This window comes from Morone saxatilis, unplaced genomic scaffold, assembly GCF_004916995.1.
Source record: "Morone saxatilis isolate NCDOM2014 unplaced genomic scaffold, NCSU_SB_2.0 Contig9, whole genome shotgun sequence".
In the NCBI taxonomy this organism is placed as follows: Eukaryota; Metazoa; Chordata; class Actinopteri; family Moronidae; genus Morone; species Morone saxatilis.
The window spans coordinates 13821311-13847974 of NW_023340268.1; the positions used below are offsets into that span (position 1 = coordinate 13821311).

A 26664-nucleotide genomic window follows, 5' to 3' on the forward strand; every position below is an offset into this window, starting at 1 on the left:
GTCCACCACTTTGGTCTAGAGTGAAACATCTAAACAACTACTAGATGGATTGCCATAACATTTTGAAGACATTCATGATCCCCAGAGGATGAATCCTGCCTGACTTTTCCTATAGTGTTAGGGGCTCACAAGTTCTGACAACTATTGGATGGATTGCTATGAAATTTTGAATCTGAAAAGTGTTTGCATGCTAACACGCTAAACTAAGATGTCATGAATCTGAGACATCGATCCTGTCTTTTTATTGTATGTAAATAAACATGTACTGTCTCTACATTATTATTTATACTTTACTTTTACACCATTAAATTAATTTATATTGGTAGTTAAAGTGAAATTTTAATAGAATGTCAGAAAAAAAGTGTCAAATTCAAGACACAGCTATGCTAGCTAACACTGCAAACATCAGGCTTCCGGATGAACATCAGCATGTTTGCATTGTCATTAAACCAATGTTAGCATGCTGACATTAGAATTAGGTACTGCCAACAGAGCTGCTAGCCTGGCTGTACACTCTCTGTCTTGTTTTATTAGCAAAGCTTTTATACAAATACTGACTTAATACCTTCATGTTAAAATGAAGAATTATTAGTATTAATATTAAGTATTTTTTATTAATTATTGTTAGGTTAATTAAATTTGTTACTTGTTCTTATTTTTTCAACAACCCCTTGTGCATGTTAAAATTTCAACAATATTGTTTAACTTCATCTTCTGTTAATACATGTGCTTGTGCACACATTTTTAATTGAATGGCTTAAGTAATTTGTGCACCTCTATAAAGCCAGTTATTTATACATTCCTCTGTAAATATGGCCTGCTCATTAAACAAGAGAATCTGTGGCCAAATGGCAATTTTTGGTCTCTCAGTTCTCCAGGCATGTTTGCTCATGAACCGTGACTGTGAGATGGTTCAGGGTGAGAGCTGCGGTGCACTGTAGCCAAGTAGAAAACCAGATGATATGCTGTAACACCTGGATGAATCAAATGGGGCCGAGAGGGAGTCTTTGTGTGTTACCAAACCAAGACAAAAAAAACCCCACACCCTTTCTCCCTTTTTCCATTGTCCTCGTGCCTACAGCAGTAAGGCTCAGTTGTAATGAATTTCAGTTGAAAATACTCCAAGCCTTGGGTGAAAGAGTGGTTCAGTGCACAGTCAGTACACTTGAGTTAAAATGAAAGGACATGAATGCGCCCAGCGTAGAAGTGGGAAGGGATGGAAATGTGACCGTCCATGCCCGACTGTGATCTGAGCATTCACGATCACTGGCTGGAGATATGAAGGCTTCAAGTGACCTTGAAGCATTTTTAACCCACAGATGAAGATTTAGACATGAAACACTTGTCATCTCTAGTGTTTTAACACTGCTGAGTAAAACCTACACAAATGATCACTTTCACAGCCAATTCCTGGGCACATGTGACACATTTCTGGATTTGTCCGGTGTACTGTGAGATTGTCGCTGTCAGGGAACATTCACATATGCCTGAAATAGCCAGCCGCTGACATTTTCCTGAAGTTTCCCAGGCCAACATGCTCCCAAGATGGAAGCTGTTTGAAGTAATTTACGGCTTCTTCCTCTAACTTTCTGCTTTATTGTTCCATTAAATCTACTGAAGAAAAGCCCATAACAGGAGGGGCTATGACAATTATGATGATTTCCCCCTCATTGTGTCTTCATTATTGCATAACTCCTCCATCTCTGCCTTCATATGCAATGCAGTTTGGATACAGTTTGAGACTTTGCATTGAAATATTTTCATTCAAAGATTCCTTTTGATGAATTTGGTGTTATGTTGGCAGGGGACAATATTCATCAGAAGAATAACGGGACCGCTCTATACACGTCTTACTTCATCATCATATGCAGGGTGACAGTACGTCTTCTTCTCTTGGCTGTACCATTAGGATTCAGTAGAGCCTGAAATTGCATATTATACAGTATCTGCCTATAGAAAGGCTGCAAAATATTAACATAAAGAGGAGCACTCAGCCTTGTTAGCGCGATAACAACCTTAATTTGTAGTAGGGCGTGAGCGGTCGTCCATCTTGGAGACGAGTTGTGTCAGTCGATTCTTTACTGCTCCACACATCAGGTGCTGGTATGTGATTTGAGCTGAACCTTTGACATAAAAAAAGGGGCTGTATGACACTGCCAAGCCTGAAGGATCACAAAGACACCAAATGGAGTAAGACTTCCTTTGTTTTCCGTGCTCACTCATTATACAAAATCTCTCAACCCTAAAACATTGACAAGACTTGTGTTGACGAGGAAAATGCCTGCGAATCATCAGAGAATGTTGCAGAAATGCTTGAAAAAAAAGTTTGTACAGGTGTGGTTGGAAAAAGAACAAATTTCCCTTTTCCCTTTGGAGTCCATAATCTCATTAAATCGTTTGAAAAAAGGACTTTTTATCATCAAGTGAGTGCTGCAAATTGTCCATTTTCATCTATATTCTTTCATCTTTTTGACTCCATTGCAAACGTGTTGCAGCTTGTTTCTCTGATTGCTACTTGCTCAGGAAATAAAGAACAACACCGAAGAATCTTTTATGTCTGTATTCTTGTGCTAAATAGGTTTAAAAAACAAAACAAAAAAAAACCAACACTCAGTTTTGGCTTTTATAAAATGCAATTTTTTCTTTATCAGCTTTGAGATGATGCCAGTCTAAGCCGAGGCGAAAAAAGACAAACACAAGCCAAAATGAATGACAGGAACGTAACAAAAATAGCTGTCAGAGTATTTCACAGTGCAAAAATCTATATTGTACACAGTGTCAGCTCGTATTTACATGGACATGGACATTCAAAATATACAGGATCTGTCTTCCCCAAACCCAAAAGATTAATACTATGTCTTACAGTGTGCACCATCCAAGACAAATCACCGTTATAAAGATGAAGAGGAAGATGAATTATATACTAAAATAAATAACATACTTTAAAATTACACACGAGAACATTTGTAGCATAAAACCTGCTCTGTCATCATCATAGGATAATGATGTCTTTCTCTCATAGTGATTGTCACTCTCCCTTCTTTCCTTCCTTCCTTCCTTTCCTTCCATCCTTATACCTGATGAGCAACAAATTAAAATATTGCAATACGTCCAAATGTCTGTTTTATTCAAGAATGGAAAGGAATGTTAGCTAAACTGCACCTTTAAGGCTATTGAAGAGCTGCATCCTTGACTTTGATTACTTGATTGATATTATTTAATTAGACCAATTTAATGTTATTAGCTCACAGTGGTGAGTGTTCAAATTTCTTCCCAGATAAACCTCCACGAAGGCGACCTTTTGGTAGGGTCCTACTTATCTGGTTATATTCTGTTGCAGAAATTACATTAACAATTTATCTTTGATTTTCTTAATTATTTATGTTGGATTTTATATTAATGTTAATTAATAAGCCAAATATCACAATGTAAACTTGTTTTTTCCAACATACTATAAAGATCAACTATCCTTATTCTGTGTGACTAAATGTGCAAATCTTGTCTTTGCTTTACTATAGGTCCATGGAAATATACATTTCAAACTGTACCCACAAATATCTCATATGTCTCACACAAATCTTGGTAAGAATTATTCCAGTTGACAAGAAAACCTAAAAATCATTCAATCAAATATATGGTGACATAAAATCCAACAGATACATGAACACAGTAGCACCCATGTAGACAGAAAAAGGTTGTTTGGATTTTATAAACCGACAATGAATTGCTCCTTCTGACAGGTATTGTTTCTGTGTGTCTAGGATATACTTTATCCCTCTGTGATCCATTGTTCTCCAAAAAACTATTAAAAACACACCAGTGAGTCACACTGCTGCACCGGTTTACCTTCATTTCCATGAACACTGGGACTGTAGTTGGTTTTGAGTAAATCCCACATACGCCATCCATGCTGCTTGTACTCACTGGAGCGTCAAACATGTATTAATGCAGGGCTAAAAACAGTCCCCAACAAACACTACTTAGTTAACATTTCCCAAAAACTGCAGTGCTCCGCTGTTTTAAAAAAGTCATATTTGAAAAATTTAAACTATATATAGTTTTACTCATTTTTAAAGGCTCTTCAAGACATCTTCATTACTGTAAGAAATGATGGGCTTTTAGCTGAGTGCCACAGACAGTGTAGAACAGTATTGCACTGTGGCCATCAATACTCTTAACTTTCATCCTACACAATCATATGACACAGTTATGACAAAGCAACAACAAAATGAAGAGTAATATGAATATATTTAAGATAAAGAGTAGATTATTCATGTTTGTCTGTGCAAGATTGCGATCAAGGCTTTAAGATTTAAATGTGCAGACAGTATGAAAGTGATCTTCTCATCATTTCATCTTTAGTGAGACTTTGCTTTGCCCTGGATGTTCGTTCATAAAAAAATGCTACAAAATTCATGAATAAATATGTATGGAGAACAGAATATCATATATTAAAGGCATCATGAGCATGATAAAGTATAATTGTGAATAAAATCAGAATTCAACACAGAAGCTGCTCGTTTGTCAGAATCATTGGCACAACTGATAGCATATTTGAATCATACACAGTGAAACAACTCTTGTGGCTGTTAAATAACCTTAAAATAAAGTTTTTTATTCATATATTTATTTGTGCATTTAGCTTCTTCTTTTTGCTTCTCAGCCCTGGGATGTTCGGCATCAGCACAAATACAGCAACTGCAAAACAACAAAGAAGTCAGGAGTGCAGCATCACAGGACACACTTAGCACGTACTTAGGAATTGGCAAGAATAAAATATTAATAGAAAACAAAAATAAAATCCTTTTAAAACATCTGAACAACTTTTTTTTTTCAAATTAAACATTATGTACACAATTCCAGAGCTTCAAGCACAGAGGGTCTTTTGAAATTCAACCTCTATTATAGCACATACGATCAGGTTTGTGAAGTTTGATGGCGTGTGTGTGTGTGTGTCGGTTTGGACACCCCTTCATAGCTGTGACCAACATACAGTACCCTTTGGTATCGGTGAGGTTAGGAAGGAGTGGTTTTTCTACTTCACCTTAAAAATCATCATCATCATGACACCATCAAAATCATTATTCACCTCTACCTCATGTCGATCAGAACCCATATTACCATCACTGTCACATTCAGCAGCATCATTTCAAAACAGGAAACATCGGCACCCTCACTGTCATCACAGTCACAGTTATTTCTGTCTCCACACCGGCACAAGTCTCCATCGCTGTGAGCACACTCACAGTTTAGCAGCTTTAGGAAGTGACACATGTCAAAAAGCAGCTCTTGTCTCATACCACAAGTTCTTGACATCAATCTAAAAGCAGCTGCAACAGCAATGTAAAGTAAAATGTCAGCTAGTCCGTCTCCATCCCAATGAGCTCTTTATTTCCAGACCAGTATTGTCGTCCTGGGCTGAGATTTAATCACTGAGAAATGGCGGGCAAACTGGAATCATTTTCATTTCTTACTGTACATCTCCGTTGCTCTGTTTCTCTTCTTCAGCTGTTCCCACCGCTACACTCTCTATCTCCGTTGTGACTCTGTGGCTCAAGCGTACGTTTCTCCTGATTTCAGCGCCACCAGTTCAGAGTCCTCCGTGTGGCGTCCGTTCAAATGTTCGCTGTTACAGTCGTGGTGGTACATGAAGGCGGGCACCTCGGTGATGGAGGTTGCTGTGTAGGACGTGGACCGCATTGAACAGTGTTCCTTTCGTCTCTGACCCCACTGGGTTTTGTACTGCATCCACTGTCTCTTTAGAGCTGCCTGCACCTGGATGACACACAAACAGGTCGGGTTAGAGACATGGTTCATTATGATGGTCCGAATCTTAAACATTGTAATGCTTCAGCCCTCTGCGGAGATCTAAAAGTGGATCTTTGTGTCTGCCCATGGGAAAAAAATACTTTGGTAGTTTCAACACCATCATAGTGTGTAACCGATTACCTTTTATCTTTGCCTTTTTCACAAGATTTCTCAATATAAATGCTGTCATTTTTAGCTGTTTTTAGTTACACGTCACAATCATTTCTCCACACTTTTGTCTGTTTTGCTGTTCCACTTTGACCACAAATTTATTCCAGCAGACATTCAGATCTACATGCAAATCAATATGCGGATCTAGCTCAATGTAAGTAAGGCAGAGCCAATGTAAACACTATCTTGTGACAAAATTCATCCAACTGACGGTGATCTTAATCAATGCAAGCGTAATTGCTGCAGCATATGTGGATCACTCAAATTTCAATCCCATTAACAGATGCTAGTTAGGAAATGTAAACACCAAAGTCACATTTCTTGAAATGCAGCCAAATTGTGCATGTGGGCAGATCATCAGATTATTAAATGGAAGAAAGATGTAATCATGTAATTAGATATGACTTCTCCCCTCTCAACAAGCACTCAACAAGTGCTCATAGGGTGTAGCTGCAGTCTCTAGTTTGAGGAATGTGAGCACACATTCTTGTGAGTACATTTACAAAGCTTTAGTGTAAGTAACCCTTCATAATCCCTCTATTTAATCCTCAATATGATCAGTGGTTATGATGTTCTAATCAGCTATTAAATAAAACTCCCAACTTCAAACTTCTAAATCAGAAATGTCTTGTGTGTGGGACAAACTGCAAAACGCTCACACTTACAATTTTACTGTAAAATAGTTACCTTTTCAGAAGTTTATTAAACTTCACAATGACGACAACAAACTCGTTTTACCCTATAGAGGCCTAAATGCCTAGAGGACTCAATGTTCCAAATTTTACACTCCCTCCCTCAGTTCAACCACATTACCAATAAAGCTGAACAAAAGGAAAGGAAATTCTCACGGCTGCCTGCTGAGCATTTAACAACAAAAGAAATATCACTTCAGGATGCACTATACAGTACACTACAGTATTACCACATTTTACACTTCCGCCTTCTATTGTCAAATCAATCTGAACAGTAAAACATTTCAGATGGAAATGAGTAATAACCAGCATCTTTTTAGTGGTGACATGTTCTTCACCTGCAGCTGTGTTGCAATTATTCTGTTTGGTAATATGCACCATTAAAGCACATTTAAAAAAACTGAAATTGTAAGGGCCGTAAGGTGACTTCCACATTTTTACCAAATCGTGTGTTTCATGTGTTTCTGTGACAAATTCATCTTTAATAAAACACACACAGCAAACCTGGGACAGGGTAGTATTCTAGTGCAGAAATATCGGTTTCTGGGAAAAAACGGTTGGGGGGGAAAGTGTATGTGTGTGTGTTGGGGGTGGAAAAGGGTGGGAGGGGGGCTGAGGTTCTCAGTTATGGCCCATAGCGTTAAATCTTGCCTTGCCTAGTATCTAGCACGTTGTTGTTGGATGGATGTAATGCTTTAGGGTTAGTCTGCTATTTGTTTTGTCTATAAAATGTAATTAAATGTTGAAAAATCATTATGTAGAGCCTAAGGTCACACCTAGAAATAGCCTCTTTTGGCCAACCAACATCCAACCCAAAATATACTAAAATCAAAGTGACATTACTGGAGGAAAAACACTCAACACTACGTACATATCGTTTGGTTGAACAGTTGGTTGACTGTGAACTGAGTTTCCTAAAAACAGAAACTGGAACTACAAGCTGTGCAATGTTAATCATTTTATTCTGTAACACCCTAATAATACCGTAATTACAGTGGGCATATTAACCCACAATGATCTAATTATTTAAATTATGACACTAATTGTTATAATGAGACAAAAGAGCAGCCGGGGCTTACAGCTTCCATGTAGAACGTCTTGCTTGATATCACAAATACAGCATGAAAGCTGTTTGTCTCAGTGACCTAACTTCACAATGGGGCCATTGAAGAAACAAGGCAGGTCTGTGCAGTTTGGCCTTGAAAATCAAAAAACAGAATTGAAACCAGCCCCAGAAACCCGTGTCCTGATTAAGGGAGCAGAATCGGTCATTATGCGGGTGAGGCAAACAAACCCCATCCTTCTTTTGTGATAGTTTGTGTGTGTGAGTTATAGTATATCATCCATAAACTGGGCCTGTCTTTTATACGTGCATATGTTCTACACATTGTTTATAGTCCATATTGTTTGCATCATAAGGCGATACTGTATGAACTAATGTATAAGCTAAACCTGACCCACTTTCCAGGCTGACTGCACAAACCTCCATAATAGGTTGCTGGTTCCTCTGTGCCAGACACTGTTGTCTTGTCATACAAAAAAGAGAATTTCACTGCACAAGTTTTGTTTGTTGTTATTTCAAATGGAAATATTACAAAAGCATATTTTTTTAAAACACACCAATAGTTGTCTGTAATCTGATCTGTCTGTGGTATTCACACCACCACGGACCTGCTAAAAATGGCTAACTCAACCTTGCAGGACACACTGCACAAATGTGAGCTTGAGAGCATCTGTCACACAATGGGTCTGCGGAGCAATTAATCCTAGATCTGGGTTTTAATGGAAATCAAGCCCATTCGTTTAGAGAAGTGTTTGAACCAAGTTAAGGATGCTCGCAGTCTGACAGCTGCAGACAGACTCAGAAAGGCTGACGGGAGGACTTGAAAGGAGAGTCAATTTCCAGCTGGGCTTGGAAACCACACAGTCATTTATAAACTGTGTCTTGCTCTTCACCTGACGTGACCCTTCAGCTTTTACTGCCGCAGCACAATGTTGGTCTCAGATGAGACTGCAGCACAATGCTTTAGCTGTTACAATTGGACTAATGACAGATGTAGCATCTCTGTGAAGTAACAACTATTTTACTCAAGTATTCAATGGCAAAATTCAACTGAGTCTATGTTCGGGTCACTTCTTGATGTGCTATCAGCTACAGATGTAAGATGCCAGATATCTAACCTGGAAAAACATAATATGAAAATGTTTTGCCTGATGGAGTCTGATGTCTCATACTTAATGTCATAAGCAATGAGGTTTTATTGCTCCATGACTGAATAGCTTACAGACTAACATGTGCAGGTTGACCTTTATGAAAGGACAATTGCTCCTTCAACTCTACAACGTTATTTTGTCCGACATGCCACCAAAAATGGAACCTTTACAGGATACAACATTCTTAAAGTAATAGTTTTGGGAATCACTTTATTGCTGAGAGTTAGTTATTATAAAGCTGGAGCCAGGAGATGGTTAGCTTAGCTTATCTTATCTTAGCTTAGCGTGAAGACTGGAAACAGGTGGAAACAGCTAACCGGGCTCTATCAAAAATGAAAGGTCCAGTGTGTAACATTTAGGAGGATCTGGCACATGGAATATAATATTCACTATTTCATTAGTGTAGTTATAGTGTATATCACCTGAATAAAGGGATCGTTGTGTTTTCATTACCTTAGAATGAGCCATTTTTATCTACAGACACTGCAGGTTGCCCTTTCATGGAGTCCGCCATATTAAACCGCAATTTTTCTATAGTAGTCCAGAACGGAACGGAAATCCACCTACCAGCACCTCTCCATCTCGCTAATTAAAGAAAAGATATAACTTGCTAATTAGTGAGCTTTAGAGGTGGTGGTAGAAATTTCTACCTATGGACAAAAAGAGGCTAGCTGTTTTCCTTATGCTAAGCTAAGTTAACTGTGTCCTGGCACTGGGTCAAACTCTTCCTTTAACTTTACACAATATTAGCACAATGTAGGGAAGCCAAACTGCTAATATGTGTAAATACATGAACAGTGCTTACCTCTCCATTGAAGAAGCAGAATATTGTTGCCACCAGTAATCCCTTAAAAAACAAAACAAGTTTTATTGAACAAAAGTAATGGAATTAAATCAATATGTATTACTTTCTAGCAGCTCTGCTAGAGCAATGTAATCATTTTCTGGTAAGTGAATGAACTGACTGCCTACCTGGAAATTCCACAGCCTGCTTGCTTATTATTTAATTTAGCACCTAACTGAAGTTAATGGAGTGGCTAACTGGTTCTTTATAGAGTAAATCAACAGTGAATCATATAAATAAATCATCACAACAATTAAGGAAACATGGTTTTATTGTGGTGGAAACTAACAAGCAAGTCAAATGTCTAAATCTCAAGCCTGGTGGGACCCAAGTGCAGGTTCAAGTTCAGAGTTTATATATAACTTTCAGTAATAAAGGTACATTGATTACAATGCTTACAGATTATTTTTATTTCATCAATGAGCACATGTGCAAAATCCCTCAACCCACAGTGCCAGTAAAGCAGCACGTTTTTGCTCTTTAATTCACAGTTGAATTATCTTTGAACTGCTTATCTGCTACTTATCTGCTCAGTGCCTTACCTGGTAGTGCATGAGTATGTGCATGATGTACTCGTAGACCTCCCCAGCTAGCCGGTTCTCTGGCCTCCAGGGGATTATGACAAACTGTATTCCTAGCAGGGGCACCAGAATCAGGGTGGCTCTCACTGCTTTCATGTACATGTTGGACTCTGCCCGGTGTGTGTCTCTCAACTTGGTGACCAACACTCTTATAATATTTAGTAAGAAGAAGAGGTTCACCTGTGGAAAGTAAAAAAATGAGAAAAAAAGCTAATTTTTCTTATCTTTTATTTAATAACTAAAACTACTACCAAAAGAACAAACCAATACACAGATTTTTCACTTTGAGATCCATATATTTATCTTATATTGTGCTAAAACAGTGTATTAGCAGACTTACAAGAAGTGCTGCCACTATAGGACCATGGACTGTGTAGAGCAGATTGGTTTCCACACTAATCCAACAGCTACAGAGGGAAAAACATATCAGTCAGTGCTGTCTGCTGCCCAAAATACACATGCACACACACATACAAAAACATGCACGTGCATGAATCTGCACACTCTCTGCCACACACAGACGAGCACATATGTAAACATCTCCTGTTTATTTGCAGAAGTTTCTGGAACATTACTCACTTGTCATCGAAATACTTTTTCCTTGCCACGGCGTGGATGGATGCAGGCACTAGAGGAAAGCCTTGGACAGGAAAAGGATAGCGGCCATATGAGGTTTTGAATGAATATGGTGAAATTCATTAGTCATTTATGTCACAGTAAAAAGTGTGGTTAGCTTGGTCAATTGTTTTGCTGGTCTTGGACTTCCTCATCAAATAAATTATTTCTTCACTAATATTATATACATTCTCAGAGAGGCTGAAACACAGTGAATCAGCTTTGACATCCTCATTTGTGCAAACTTTCTTATTGTAATTGTATTACTCTAGCATTAAAAACAACACCACATGATGAATGTCTATAAAAAAAAAAACACTAGAGGCTGGGCTCAGGTTTTTATCTACTTTTCATCTGGTTATAAACATATGAATCCATGTACACTCCATTTTCGAACACCACTGAGGCCCTGCAGCATATCGGCCACAGATGGACCTGACTTACTGGCTGCCTTCCATCCACACACACACAAACGCGGCAAAAACTGGCCTCAAGGTTATCCTCCCAGTTTTAACAATGACTATCCATTTAGTTCCATCGCCTACTTGTTTGACAGACTGCACCTATTATTCTTGTTTGGTGAAAAACAGGATTGCACTAAGCACTAAGCGACAGGAGGGCCAATAAAGCTGTCAGTATGTCCAGGTTGACATATTGTAGGAGGATTGGGTGGATCGGAGTAAATTGTGGCTTGTTGAATTACTTTTCATTGAGTTTTTGAGCCATGATTGAGTCTAATAAGGTAATGAAAATAAATGAGTCTTTAAAGATTCCGCATAGAATAAACACACAAATAAAAGAAACACAACAAGTGCAAACAGACTCACCCCAGCCCAGGAGGTAGTACCAATGCAGATGTTGCTCCTCTGCAAATACAGCCACCACAATGAGCGTGTGCAGGTAAATGCCTTCACAGAGCATCCAGAAATAATTGCAGCCCAGCATGTACATGTGGAAAAATTGCAACACCTTACAGCTGATCTGCAGAGAGGAAAAAGACCAAAAGAGGAATATTTATTATTTCCTTCATCTATTTGTTACTCTCTAATGTATATAAAAAGATATACTCAATTTAAACACTCCTCGTATCATCTCAGCAGGACACAAACAAATATGTAAGAGGATGTTTCTGCACTCATGGCATAAAACAGATAGGATGTTTATTCATTTACCCACTCTGGAGGTGAGCTAAGAGGGAAATGCATTTTCTTTGTATTTGAAGTGCTCTTTGATTGTGTCTGTCTCACTTTGCAGAAGGAAGTGATGAAAATCCAAGTGATGAACAGTAACTTATACAGCACTATGCAGCTTTTTGTGTATGCATCCAGCTCAGTGTGACAACGTGACAACTCTCATCTTATTCTGTCCCGTTGATTGAATTATTACTATCTACATTATTACTCAGAAAATGACTTTGATGACCAGACTTTGTAAAACTTATGGATGCACCATAAGCTTTAATTCTGTTAATGACTGCTAAACACTGGCTTCAATGACAGTGCTGAGATCTATTCAAAAAGACCCATTTATTCAAAAAGTCCTGTAAAAATTGTTTTTCTTCCACAATACTCAATAGTAAATTAATTTCACATTTTCTTGTGTGTGTCTCTGGAAATGGTGTGACTCATTGTTTAATTTCTTGAGAGCTCTGTTAAGGAATGTTTTTGGACTAATTGACAGGTTCCTCGGCCAATCACGTCGGCTGTGTTGGCTGCTTCTTGCTCATCTTAGATGGCTTCCCCTGTGCCCAAATTTGTATTATGTGGCTTCTAAAAAAGCCAAGATGGCTGCAAGTGTTCAGACCAAATCCATCTAGAGACTTAAGGGTATTGTAACAAAATTGCTACAACGCGTCTATGTTTTTCTTCAGTCTAAGGTAAAAAAACTAAACAAAAAACAATATCATATTGAAAAGCACAGAATTATACTAGTAGAAAAAGCCTCCTAGGCTTATGACACAATGATCACAACATTTTGTTAAGCAAACTTTTTTTCACGTTTTCTTCAATTTACAGCTCTGGTTGTTGCTGTGTACCACAAACCAGGCTTTTAATGGCCTCTCTTATTAATCTAAAGCTCTGAAGCTCTCAGTGGAAATCTAATCAATACAGTACAGCATTAAATACTTAGTTAGAATTTAGTTAGTCAATTCAATAAAAACAAACAATTCTAATTGGATTCTAAAAAACACATTTTACAATGCACTATACTACCTGCACAGGATTATGTCCATGCTGCTGCCATTGTCATTTGCCACGTGCCATTTTATTAATTTTTCACCCTGTGCCACAACACCTTGCTATCTTAATTGTTGAGATTAACATCCTTTGTTGTTATTACATTACTACATTACAGCTCGGTAATAAAATGGTAATCGTGGGGTAGTAGTTTGATAATAAAGCGGTAATAATTAAATAATACCATGTAGTTGCAATAGCTGTAATAGCTTGGTATTAACAATGGGTATTTCTGTAACAATATGATAACCTCCTAATAATAAAATTGTTATGAGTGCAATATCTGGAATACAAATGGTAATATGGTGACATTAATGCGGTCATAAGCTCATAATAAAGAGTTAATATAGGTTTATGTTTTCACAATAATAGGTTAAGTGCTATCTTGATTTAAATATTTGTTCTCTCTTCTCAAACGAGATCTTGATCTCAGTGACACTTGAATAAATACCTTAACCTACTAACTAACTACCTTCATATTCTAATAAAAACAAGTACTGGTTCATTGTTTTCCCTGAACCACATACTTTATATGGAGAACACGAATGGATTTGAATATATTTTTGAAATATTCAGATCAGGGTTTCTGGGTCATAGTACTGTGTTAAAAGAGTATGCATGCAGCCACAGAATTATTCAAAGATACTGGCATTGCTATTAACTGCTGCTCTCAGGGGTCTTCTTAGCTCAAAACACCAACAGTTATTCACCTCTAAACTTTTATCCATATGTCTCTGCCTCACTTTCCATCGTTTCCCTTCCCACTTGAGGAATCTCCACTATAACAGACGTGGACTTGTATCAGTATGCAGAGGGTAAGGTCACTCATGGTTTTGCATTGCAGCTAAGCGAGGTTTGTGTAAAGTTACCAACAATGTTCTGGTTTACAAATCAAGCTGCTATAGATCATGTAGATGGTTCTCATGTTTTCAGCCTCCTCCCTGGTTTGACATAAGCTTTGGGGATTCACTCCCCCACACTGCTGGCAGGCCAAACCAGACTCTGTATCACCACACCAGAGAGAATAAAAAGAGCTTGTTTTCTCTGTGAGACAAATCTCTACCACAATCCACCATTCCTAAATCACCAGTGCAGAAAACAGGCTCATAAGTCTCACTTTGGCAGTGGTAAATTTCGAAATGCTTCCCAACAGACACGCGTGAATCCCAACCAATGGTGCTTGTGATTTCTTTTTCTGCTTCCTCTTGAAAAGCTGGGCTACGGTGACCAATTTTGTTTTGACATGTTAGCACACGTTGGAAAGTAACAGATTCAACACAAACTTGGCGAGGAGGAGAGGCTTGAAAGCAAGCCTTTGCACAAATACATATATATTTCCTCACATTGATGATAATGGCTGTCATTCCTGGCTTCTTTTTGGACACGTTCAGAGATGGGATGGGAACAAAGACGGCAGTCAGGATGAGCCTGACTGATTTTGTGAATGTGTGAAAAGGAGCAGCAGCAGGATGCAGAATCCAACCCAAACCCAGCTGAAGCCTCTGCTGTCTCCTGGATGTTTCTAGTGCTTTGTCTGGCCAAAGATGCTCCAGCTGAAAGCAGGCTGGCTCTAATGGGATTGTATGCACTATGAGCCAACTTCTACAATCCTATCTGTTGGTTTTGTACTTTGATTATCTGAAGTGTTCAGTGTTTAGGTTTTGCACATTAACATATTGGGCAGATAAAGTTGTTTTTTTATTTGTAAAGTTTTTAATCAGTAGGCAATATTCTGACTGTTCTTTTTTTTTTATCATAGTGGACTTCCAGATCCTGAATGTGTTTAATTTTATTCAGTTTTACATAAAAGGAAAGATATGATGAATTATGGGAGTTTTTAGAGGCAGCAAACACTGAGTTAACATGCTTTAATTATTTTTTATTTTCATAAAGCAGTGGTTCTTGAAAAGTAACACATGAATTTATGTTAAGGGCTGATAGTGAGGCATTCCTATAAGACAGATTTATCATCTCTACCAAAGCAGACTTCAGGGTTTCAAAGAATTCACATAATGCATTCAATGTAGCTCCAAAACTCTGACAGGAGAATGTGGAAGAGAGCAAAAACTGTTGACTGTGTGACACTGCCAAGATATGGCACAATAAGATGAAATACTAATTAAGATACAGTTAAAAGTCTGTTGCATAAACTTTCAAATATTTAAAATATGGAGCAGCTCTATTTAAATTTCACTCTCTTGCATTGCCTTGCAGAGCAAATTAATTTTAAAAAGTTAATTTTTTCTTCCTTGCATTTTTATTTAGCTTAGCATAAATTATGAATACATTTGTATCTCATTTGAAGACAGTGAAACTAATCCTCCTCCTCACACTGTAAGTGGCATTTTTTATAATGCTAGCTTTTGGCTCTAGCTCTAGGGATTGCAAAGCGGCCTGTTGGTCCATCACTTGGTCCAAATTTTGGACAATAAAGTCTATTATATAACTTTCAATGTGTTCAATACTTTGGTTTGGTTTGGTCAAATACCTGCAAAACTAATGACATTCTCATCAGCTATACCTTGTGTTTTGTGCTAATTAGCAAATGTTAGCCTGCTAAGATGCTCAACAAAGATGGTTCATGATCAAATAGCTGCTAAACTAATGACATGCCCATGATCAGTCTCAGTTGTACTTTATGTTTTGTGTCCTGGCAGTAATTATTTAACAGAGGCCATGCTCACCGGGTTTCTGGCCACCACTTCAGGATTATTGACCACTGCTAAGAGAGAGATGAGGGTGAGGGCTGAATTGAGCACATAGGAGCAAAAGAGGTTCTTGTGCAGGGTGATCCTTTGGCAGCTCAGACTCCTGTGTGAAGAGAGACAATGCTGACATACTAGGACACATAAAAAAAAATACCTTTGACAAATTAGAAATTAAATCTCTTTTTACACAGAAATAAGAAGAAAGACATAAACTTGCTACAAGTGATGAAGTAAACAGAACAAAAAGGTAACTCATGACTGGCAGGTTAATAGTTTAATGAGGTTGTCAGATGTTCCAATAGGTTGTTGAAGTAAAATATAAAATAATTGGGACCTTAATCTCAGATATCTTTTTCTGGTTGGTAAAAAAATAAAAATCCTGAATGCACTGTACATGTTAGAAACACTGTTAAATAATTCATAATGGATCCCAAGGGTGCTTCCTCATTACCTTGGTTGGCCACGCAGAATTAATAGCATAATGAAATGCTTCACAGGCAAAGTCAAAATAACTATTGGAATCAAAATCATTCAAATCCAGTAGCTTTATGGTTGGTAATGGTTTAATAATGTTTTAATTTAAGGGCAGCAATCAAAGAGTGTTTAAAGCTGAATGAAACCTTGCACCAAATATATTTTGCAGGATATAGCTACCTAAAAATATGTCCTCTACTGCTCATGGCCAATTTTATCTTTGCTGGTTAATAAAATCCCCAGAGGCCCATGAAAAACAGGAAGAGCCCCAAATTTCCTTAAGCCAGGACAAAATAGCATATAGAACAGCACGTTTTCACAACCTTATTTTGAGGCATGGTTATCTCCAACAGAAAAAAAACAATCTCACTTTAGTCTCCAGACATAAAAGGAAATGCAGGAGATGCTGAATGCTTATACGGGGGTTTTATCTAAAAGGCCATGTCAAAACACAAGCTGAATCCTTATGGCAACGTTGTTCGGACTGTCATACGTCCTAACGTGTACAGGTCGGCCCCTTAACCACCTCTGTTTTTCCATGGCAAGCTGGAGTATTTTTATCTGGGAACCCTGACAGTGTTGATGTAGAGTTGTAAATAACAGAGTAGTGCAGCTGTACACCATCACATACCACTGTAAGCTTCACATCTGGATCCTATAATACAGCATTAAGCCTCCAATATTTTAAGTGTTTTGGCTATAAATATGGCAAGTCATGGTTAAAAAGAATAAAGCAACAAAAGATTTTCTAGGCCAATAACCTTGTGGCTTTACTGAGGTCTTAATTTGTTAGGATTTTGATCTTAATGAATTGTGAATGTCCCGCTGACTTTCTGTGTATCCAACTTAAGAGTTTGACTCTCAGCGGGTCATGGGGTTTCTGTGATAATGCACCTGCCCTAAACATGGCCGCTAGATTTATGAGTGTGTATAAAACTTTGCAGCAAACTGAGAGGCCTCTTACAAGATCTGTTTTGGATAACAGCTGCATTTAGGAGGTCAACAACGCATCAAATTTTACAACTGCAGAACTCAAGAACAACAGGGCCAACAAAGCAACTTTTTCAAATATTGTTACAGAACATAAAACATTTTTCCCCCCCTATTCGGCTCCACATTTCTTCACATATATCTGCCTGAGTGAAACTATAAAACGTATTATACCATTAAAAATAATGTTGATGAAGTCCTTGCTTCCTAGAGATAAACTATGAAGTTTCAACAAAGTGCAGACTTCTGCACAGTCTGCTAACTTTTTCTCAGGCTTAATCATTTCCCAATTTCACATACATTAACCGAATATTTTACCTCCATTCCCCTTATCCATTTTTGTTATTTTGAACTCTTATCTAATTGGATTTCAACAGCAGTTTCTCAATTAATTGTGCACTTTTTCCCTCTGGGATTAAGCAGTGCATTGGGATGAATAACCATAATGAGCAATGCACTCAGGTGCACATTTTTCTAATAAGAGTAAAGCATTCAATGGATGTCACAGCTCTTTAGTTTTGAATCCTAAATATCCATGAAATAAATGTGGAGCACAAGGAAACCCAGTTGGCATGAAATTAGCAACAGTTAAACTGTGTATAAATTACACTCAGTGAAGCAGCAGAACTATTTCCAGGTTGATAGTTTGTGACACAGTGAAGGCAGTAATAATTTATCTGATTACTCTCTTCAGTGTTAATTTAACACTGTGCTAATGTTTGAGTTCTTTTTTTTAACCATTTTAGATTATGTTACCTGCCCCCCAGAGCAGCTCTATGAGAGAATAAACAATCAACAGTTTTGATTACATTATAAAATGTGACTGAAGCATCAACACTCATTAAAGTTTTTGTGTGTGCCTCTGGGGAAAGTGTTTGAAATTGTTAAATTTACTCTGCTGGTGTGGACAGAGGCTGAATGAAGATTTTGCTGACTGCAAATATGACTGAGACCAAAGTACTGCCCATGATGAGTAATGCAATTGCTGGAGGAGACTGTCGTGAACACCATCTGTGTGCCTGTCAGATTCACTGATAATAGTGATGAGATGATTGAGCCTTTAAGGGCAAAGCTACTACCAATTAATCATCCCATGACAAACTGCATTGGCACCATGTTAACTATTCACTAACATGTGCATTATCAAACTAGTAACCACAGCTAAATTCTCATGTGGTTAAAATCTTATATGGAAGGCAAGAAAATCAGTCCATTACCTGAAGTAGAATAAGATGGCCAGAGAGATGAGCAAGGAGGCTATGGATAAAGCATGACCCACAATTGCCATGTAGAAGAGGATGAACACTGACTGTAAAAAAAAATACAAACAAACAGGAGTAATATCAAATAACATGTAGCACTTCTACTTACAAAAATCACAAAAAAGACACATTGTATTTTGTGAAAAATTATTCTGTACCCGAATCAAGGCCCAAAATTGCTTTCCAATTATCCTAAAAGTGCATGATGCATTTTATAGAATGGCACAAATGCATTCTGTATACAAAATTAGGTGACAATAATTAATTAATAATTAAAATAAGATTTTGTGCAAACAGAGTCTTACATATCTAGTTTTAAGCATCTTTCCTATGTATTCAACAGCTAAATTCTTATATGGCTGCCTGGTGACAAGGTTTTACAACAGAGGTGACACAGCACCCACACAGACAGGTGTTTAAAGATTCCCCAGTGCCAGTTTGACTATATTATTATTTTTAAGTCAAAATGCAAACTAAGTTGTCCAATATCACCTTTCACTGAATTGTGGAATTGTCTGTTTCACACAGTTTTGGTTAGTACAGCAGGCCAAAGTTAAACTGCAGTAAATAGTTAATCAGAATGCAACATTAGAATAGACAGTATGGGGTTTGTTCGTGTATAAATAAAATTTGAATTAAGAGTTTGGTTAAATAAAAGAGGAAAAGTTGAAATCTGATCACTGTTACCCCTTTTTGCCAAGTTTTCACACCTCAGTTGATGGGGTGGTCCTTGTTCTTGAAAGAAATAATTAAAAGCTAAAGTTGGCATCAACTCAGTCTTATCAGAAAATCATTGGAAGTTTATTTAGCCTTATTTGTCTTTCGGGTCACACTGCTGAGGCTGTGTTTTCTGTGAAGTTTCCTAAATCTGGGGAGCAGAGTCAGCAAAGATCAGGTTTCTGTGGTAACAGATGGAGCTGCTGATTTCTGGTTCTGATCGATCAGCAGACTTTGAGTCTTTCTCCCAGGTTTGCCAAGACAGCTGTTCCAACTGCGTAGTGCAATGAGTGAAGGTAGCAAGATGGAGTTTCTTGCAGAAGCTTTGTTTACAAGTTGCCCTTTGTTTGCAATTGACCATTTTCTCTGTTCCACATGGGACAGCAGAGTAGAGTTGTTTTTTAATTTCCTCGGATATTCACTGGAAGAAAAAAGTGGATTTTTCTCAGTAAAATAGAGGGTTACTAATCATCTACATTTAAAATGGAAAAGCTTGTGAGAGGAAACCCATCAAATTTAAGAAAGCAAAGTGTAAAAATGTCTTAAAAGGCACTTATGGTTTAGAGTGCAAATGTTGGCTTTTTGCAATATTTGTCCTGAAGCAAAATTTGGCACTGTCTAGTGATTACTGTCTATATTTATTATAGATTACATAAAAGCGTTAACAAAATGCTTTGTTGAATATTCTGTTACTAAGGAGATTTTCCAGCAATCACATTCAGGACCTCTTGCATCACAGATGAAAAGTACCAATATATCGAATGTAAAAATTAAAGATTGCAGACCACACCAACCTCTAGCAAACATTATAACAAGTATGGTGTGACCGATTTCTGTAAGCACATACCATGAGTTACACTGTAGCTGGCACATACAACTGATTTGTGATCAAGTGTATAAATTAATTGTCTAAGTCTTGTAAGAGTAAATGCAAAATTGTTGAAACTCTGATAAAATACTGAGTTGAGCTCTGTGGTGTCCCGTTCTGGTTTTCATGTGGGAAATGTTGTTAGTGGCTTTGAACAGCAGCCTGGTGTTGTGAGTGATAAGAGGGTTGTTAATATGTGATGTTGACAACATTAAGCTCTTTGTAGGGAGACTCCTCTGTCCAGGCCTGTGTTTTATAACAGCTGTATATACAGCTGAGAAAGAGGGCTTGAAACAGTTTGATGGTTTAGTTCCAACAAATGCAAAACGTCAGTTTGAACAGTAAAATAAGACCTGATTTACATAACCTTGTCACCTGTGAGATAAGAACACAACTCTATCTTAAAAATATGCATCAAACTAATGTGTACTGTGGCATTAAATATCAGCTTTGGCTTTGGACTTTTACCTGATTCAGGTGTGATCTCACCCTGTGCATATTACTTTTCATCTCTAAATATTTCTGTGGAACTCAGTTTAGGAGAGTAATGTGTCTTGGAAATAAAATGCCTGTTAATAATGGTGTCTGGTACAATATTTATGAGCAACTGCATCAGAACTACATATTTCCAGTTTCCACATATTCTCCAAATACCAGACTCCATGCAAAAAAAGAAATGATTATGCTGACCCATCACACTGTGGCCACCATGCAGTAGGTCTACGATAGCAGGCTACTATATTTTGAATTAATTACCTTCAACTTTGCCTCAGTGCTTTCATTGCAGAGTGTGTAGTTCGACCAAGTCCTGTTGGTATCCGGGTGGCGAAACCACTTCCCATCCTCCCCACAATACTTTGTGGCCTTTTCTAAAAGTAACAATTAAGTAATAAATACAGATTCTCTAACAGTTTCGTCAAATCCATACAGTTGTATCCATATATTTAAGTTCTGCCTTGATGAATAATTCATCCTAAAAGCAAAGCAATTCATATTTTATGCTGAACCAGCAGACCTTTAAAAGAGCGATACTCCTGACTCTCTCTGCTTACCTGTCGGGTCAAAGTCGACAAAATAATTAGGGCAGTTTTGAGAGGTGTACGTTCCAGCTGGAGTGTCCTCCCAGCACAGCCAGCCATCCCAGTTACGACTGCAGTACAGCCCTGTGACACCGACAAAGACAAAAGCATCCTCAAAGGAAGAAGTACAATAACAGAAAGCCTCAACGAGTCTCAGCAGATATTGCCTCTACCTGATTTGTTGTAAGGTAGATCTCGATTAATTTTCTCAAAGCACTTGTACTGGTTGTCGAGGATTTTCTTCCTCACAATTTCCTGCTCTTCTGGGATGACCATGGGACTGACCGTGGCCCCGTTGGTGGGCTCTAACTCAGTGTCCCCTGAGAGCTGGGCGGCTGCCTTCATTTTAGTGAAGTCAACATCACACACATACACACGGAGAGACATGATCAGCCAAACTAAACCATGAGCAGGGAGGTTAAAGAAAGTATGAAACAAATTTTACGTTTGAGAGTAAAAATGTGTTTGTCCAGTATCCAGTGCCTGCTAACAACATTTTGATTTTTGTCCACATGAGTACCCTTATTTATTATTGCATACTTCCACTTCATAGTAAGTCTAGCTACGATCTCCTAAACATCCGGGTAACACTTGATTTTTATTTTTCCCCCACTGGAATTCCGTCAAGACCTCCCTTACTGTGCCTCTGATTGGCTAGTGTTTGTTGTCTTCATTGGATTGGCTGGTCAGGATTAAGGAGAGAAATGCTTAAGGTTAAAAAAAAAAAATCAGGATCAGAGCTAATCAGAGGCAGAGTAGTGTAGGGAGTAAATAATTAGGGTTAGGGGTATGTAATGGTTAGGGTTGTGCTGGATTAGGGTACTGGGACCTTTGTTTTTGTCCAATTCAGGCCCTGAATTGGACAAAAAAAAGAAATATATTTGGTTGATAATGTATATAATGTAGTGTCCCTGAGTGTCTGCATGGATTTTAAAAAGTCAGGGATACACCCAAATCCCCAGAGGAAATCCTTGAAAAACCTGCAGTGCTGGTAAGATTAGTTACCAAGAACATCTTATTATGAAATTATGATCTTTCTGATGAATAGTTGTTACATAGACATTACCTTCCATTTCTCCTTAGTATTAACAGCACAGAGTGTGTAGTTGGTCCAGATCTTGTTACTCTCTGGATGGCGAAACCATAGCCCGTCTTCTCCACAATATTTAGTTACCTTTTCTGAAAACAACAATTATGTGCTAAATATACAGTGTGTAACACATTCTCCGAACAATTTCCACTCTTTTATAAAACTGCAAATGTGTCTATAAAGTCAATCCTCCATAAGGACCAGTGTGTAGGATTCAGTGGCATCTAGCGGCAAAGTTGTAGATTGCAACCATTTGGATACAGCTCTGCCTTCTTGGCAGGTAGGAGAAACTATGGTGGCAAAACTTGCAAAAAATGCAACTGGCCCTATCTAGAGCCATTCTGGGCAACTGCAGAAACATGGCGGTTCAACATGGTGGACTCCATGGAATAGAGACGCCTCTATAGATAAAAACAGCTCGTTCTAACGTAACAGAATCACAAAGATCCCTATATTCAGGGGATTACACACTGGTGAAAACATACCTATGAATATTATATTCAATTTATACAGATCCTCCTAAATGTTACACACTAGACCTTTAAAGCAATTACTATTTCATGGTCCAACCTCTTAAAATATAGTCAGTAGAAGATCAGAGGAGGTTAATAAGATATCAGAATCCATTAGAGCAGAACTCTTGATTCTCACTGTTCACCTGCTGGGTCAAAGTCAGAAAAGTAATCAGGGCAGTTTTGGGAGGCGTAGGTTCCTGCTTGAGTGTCGTTCCAGCACAGCCAGCCATCCCAGTTACGACTGCAGTACAGACCTGCAATACCGACAAAGCCACAAAAATACAAATGTTTACAGGCCTCCTGTTAATATGCCTGTCAAACATGACACTTCAAATGACAAAGCAATCACACTGATATCCAGTGAAGGTATTTGATGATGGTGTAACCAGAGTTACACAGTGATCTTCCATAGACAGTATCATTACCTGATTTGTTGAAAGGTGGATCTCGATTTATTTTCAGGAGGCATTTGTATTCATTCTCAAGCATTTTCAGTTTCTGTGAACAAAATAGATGTTTTGACGTTACAAAAAAGATTATACAGAAAAATTGAGAAGTAAACAAAAGTGTGTTTCAACTCCTGACCTTATTCAACATTAATTAACAACAATCGCTAGTAGCCAGAGCACTTGGTCGAACCCACAATTGTTTGGGGAAGTTTAACTACAATAGATCCTCAGAGTCTAACACTGAAGATTGATAAAGTTGTTTCTGCTCAAACCAAAAACCAACCACAGGTAATATATCAGTTGTTATGTATTTTCAAGCCCACATCCAATCAAACTACTGCTTGAGATTTTCCAAGGTCCATATTTTGTGCTGACAAGATCTGTATGTTGTTCCACACATCAACTTTTCCCAACATGCTAACTTTTTAGCATGAAATAATATCTTTTCCAGTTGTAAGCCATGAATGAAAACAGCGTTTGGGTTGCTAGGTTAAATAGTCAGTTCACTGATGAAATAATTAATAGGGGGTTGTTTTGGAAGTCAATAACAAACAATATATTTTGTTGTTTAAGTTTGAGGATTGATCAAACAGAAATAGGTGCTGGTGATACAATGAGGACATGGTGATCCCTCACCAGTTTCCCACCAGCTTCAACTTAGCTGAGTCTGGTCTGTTGGGCTAAGCTGTAAGGACCACTTGTGTCTGTAGTGATGGTTTTTCCCTGAACCTCCAGCCACTTCAATCAGTATACTACCATCACGCATTTAAGTTTAACTTTACATAACATAATAATGATACATACAGAACTATACCATGACTGTAAATGTAAATGTAAATGTAAATTATTTTATACTGTATAGGCTATGTATGGTATATGGTTTGAGGTCTGAGTAGTGGAAACTAAATTCATGACATGATTCATTGTTTAATTGTGAAAGAGGCTACATGTCCTGAACTTGCAAGGAGACCCAGCAGTATTAGTAGCAAAACTGTACAATAAATCCATGAAAGATAGTTCATTACATCAACAATACTAAACATTACCCTCAGCGTCTTCTCATGGGTGGTTGCACAGAGTGTGTAATTAGTCCAAATCTTGTTGGCCTCTGGATGATGAAACCACTGACCATCTTCTCCACAGTACTTAGTTGCCTTTTCTGAAAAAAAACAATTATGTCCAATGTCTTTAAATATAGTCATTAGAGGAATAAAGGTTAATTCAGTATCAGCAGGGTCTCACTGCTCACCTGTGGGGTCAAAATCGCTGAAATAATCAGGGCAGTTTTGTGAGGCGTAGGTTCCTGCAGGAGTATCGTCCCAGCACAGCCATCCATCCCAGTTACGACTGCAGTACAGACCTGTAACACCAACAAGGACGAAACATTTCTTTAGAAGTCTCTTGTTCATACATATGTCAAACATACAAATTATGTAGAAAACACAGTATCAGTACCTGATTTATTATAAGATGGATCTTTTAACATTTTCTCTGAGCATTTCTTTTCGTTCTTGAGGATGAGATCCGTAACACCGCCTTTTTCTGTGTTTAGTCCTGTGGCCTTTGTGGTGGGCTCTTCCGCAGCATCTCTTAAGAAATGTGGGACTTCCTTCTGAGAAAAAAACAGTTCAACATACAAATTATTGTATAGAGACAGAGAAGCTAGCTTCATCTCAATTTTCCATTACTTAAGGAAAAGAGCCAAATACCTCTAATTTGTTCTTTGAAGCTGGCTGACAAGGGGGGCCACTCTGGACCCAGTTACCCAATTCATCACAATGTTTGGTCACTTTTTCTGTAAAGGAAAAAAAAAACCCATCAGTTATTACTCTGAAAGCTTTATAAACCATATCCAATTACTTATAGGCACATTATTGCTTCTGTTCAACCTTCCATGCCCAGTAGATAATCTCTATATGGCTCTGTCTGTTTTTCAGCAGTAGTATGTTGGCATCATCCAAACATAAATCGGACCTTGAATTTTGGCATTACCGCACAACTGTGATTAATTTAACTTGGCACGCATCATCAAACGTTATGTCAAATAGAAAATTCCCTCTTTGGAGTCATTATCTGGCAAATTCTCAAATGTCGGGCTTAAAACCACATGTACTGTAGAGCCATGACTGGGCTAAGAATGAGATCATATATTGTTCCTGACAACAACAGCCATAGCCGACTGCCTAGTCTTCACTGACAACTCATCAACTGTTCAACAACCACTTCCAACTGTACGTCTCCCCCAAAGCTTCATGTCAGCAGCATCAGCTTTCAAATAAGGAGCCATAAGGGGACTCTTAACATCACAGGCATTTTGGGAAGATCCTTTATGAGCCTTCTCTTACTAAAACACCTTCTCTCTCTTCTCATTCATATTCTCTCTCCCCATCCATCTCTCTGACTCAGACTTCTCTGTCTTTTTTTGTAATCCCTCTTCTCTTTTTCTCTCTATATACCCTTCATTCTTTCCTCTGCCCTCCCCATCACCTCCCCTCTCTCCATCATATTACGTCTCCTAAATCAGACACGACTTGACTCTGGATCTCTTCAAGTAGACATTATTAAGCCGTGCATTCCTCACAATGTAAAAACTGCTCATATCGTAGTGACTATTTGTACTTCAATCCAAACATTAAGTGTACTTACATAATCAATTTCCACAGTCAATTTCAATATAAATAAATGTCTGTTTTCATTCAGTCTGACTGATAAAACACAAAAGACAATCGATTTACTTTGTATCCAGTTTGTAAATCTCTTACACTAGCCTAGTTGTCCTTGACACTCACTGTTGTGAAAATCTTTCTCAATTAAAAAGCAACAAGGATTTGATTGTTAAGAAGACTATAGAAGGCTGCAGACATGCTAGCTGCTCTACAAGGCTATACCTATAAGCAGAACAGTGCTTTAGGCGAAATGCTAATGTTTGCTTGCTAAAATGCTGATGTTGTAGGGATGTTTATTATATTAAGCACAAAGTACAGAAAATGTCTTGAGTTTTGCAGGTATTTGATGATGGCTGTATATGAAAAGTCAAGGGGTTTGCCAAAGTAATTACAATCTATCCTGAGGAGGAAATAAATGTCTCATTCCATGGCAATCAGTCCAATAGGTTTCGAGACATTTCCCTCAAAGCCAAAAAATGTGCATCCTTAAAGGAAAAGTCCGGGGATCACAGTCATTAGGCTACATCCTCAGGGAACCATTAATATCTGTGCAAAACTGGGTATGTGGGATTCAACCTCTGGGTACCATAAATACATGTACCAAATTTTATGACAATCATCCAATAGTTGTTGGGATATTTCAGTCAGGACCAAAGTCCTAGTACACTGACCAACTGATTGTTT

At 38.0% G+C, this 26664-nt stretch overlaps 1 protein-coding gene across 2 annotated transcripts in view; it reads right to left on the minus strand.

Moving 5' to 3' along the window:
• Positions 1–4610: 4610 nt before the first annotated feature.
• calcr (calcitonin receptor) overlaps positions 4611–26664 on the minus strand; it is a 55383-nt gene continuing 33329 nt past the window's right edge. For both annotated transcript variants that reach the window (XM_035681839.1, XM_035681838.1), the window contains 18 exons: positions 25024–25109; positions 24770–24926; positions 24564–24674; positions 24361–24473; positions 23291–23363; positions 23009–23119; positions 22327–22439; positions 21434–21599; positions 21234–21344; positions 20938–21050; positions 18552–18643; positions 15847–15973; positions 11753–11906; positions 10890–10950; positions 10651–10717; positions 10272–10490; positions 9691–9732; positions 4611–5775 (listed from right to left, as the gene is read on the minus strand). In XM_035681839.1, coding sequence (XP_035537732.1) covers positions 5554–5775; positions 9691–9732; positions 10272–10490; positions 10651–10717; positions 10890–10950; positions 11753–11906; positions 15847–15973; positions 18552–18643; positions 20938–21050; positions 21234–21344; positions 21434–21599; positions 22327–22439; positions 23009–23119; positions 23291–23363; positions 24361–24473; positions 24564–24674; positions 24770–24926; positions 25024–25109 — 2138 coding nt within the window. In that variant the 3' untranslated portion in view covers positions 4611–5553. The remainder of the gene's footprint in view (positions 5776–9690; positions 9733–10271; positions 10491–10650; positions 10718–10889; positions 10951–11752; positions 11907–15846; positions 15974–18551; positions 18644–20937; positions 21051–21233; positions 21345–21433; positions 21600–22326; positions 22440–23008; positions 23120–23290; positions 23364–24360; positions 24474–24563; positions 24675–24769; positions 24927–25023; positions 25110–26664) is intronic.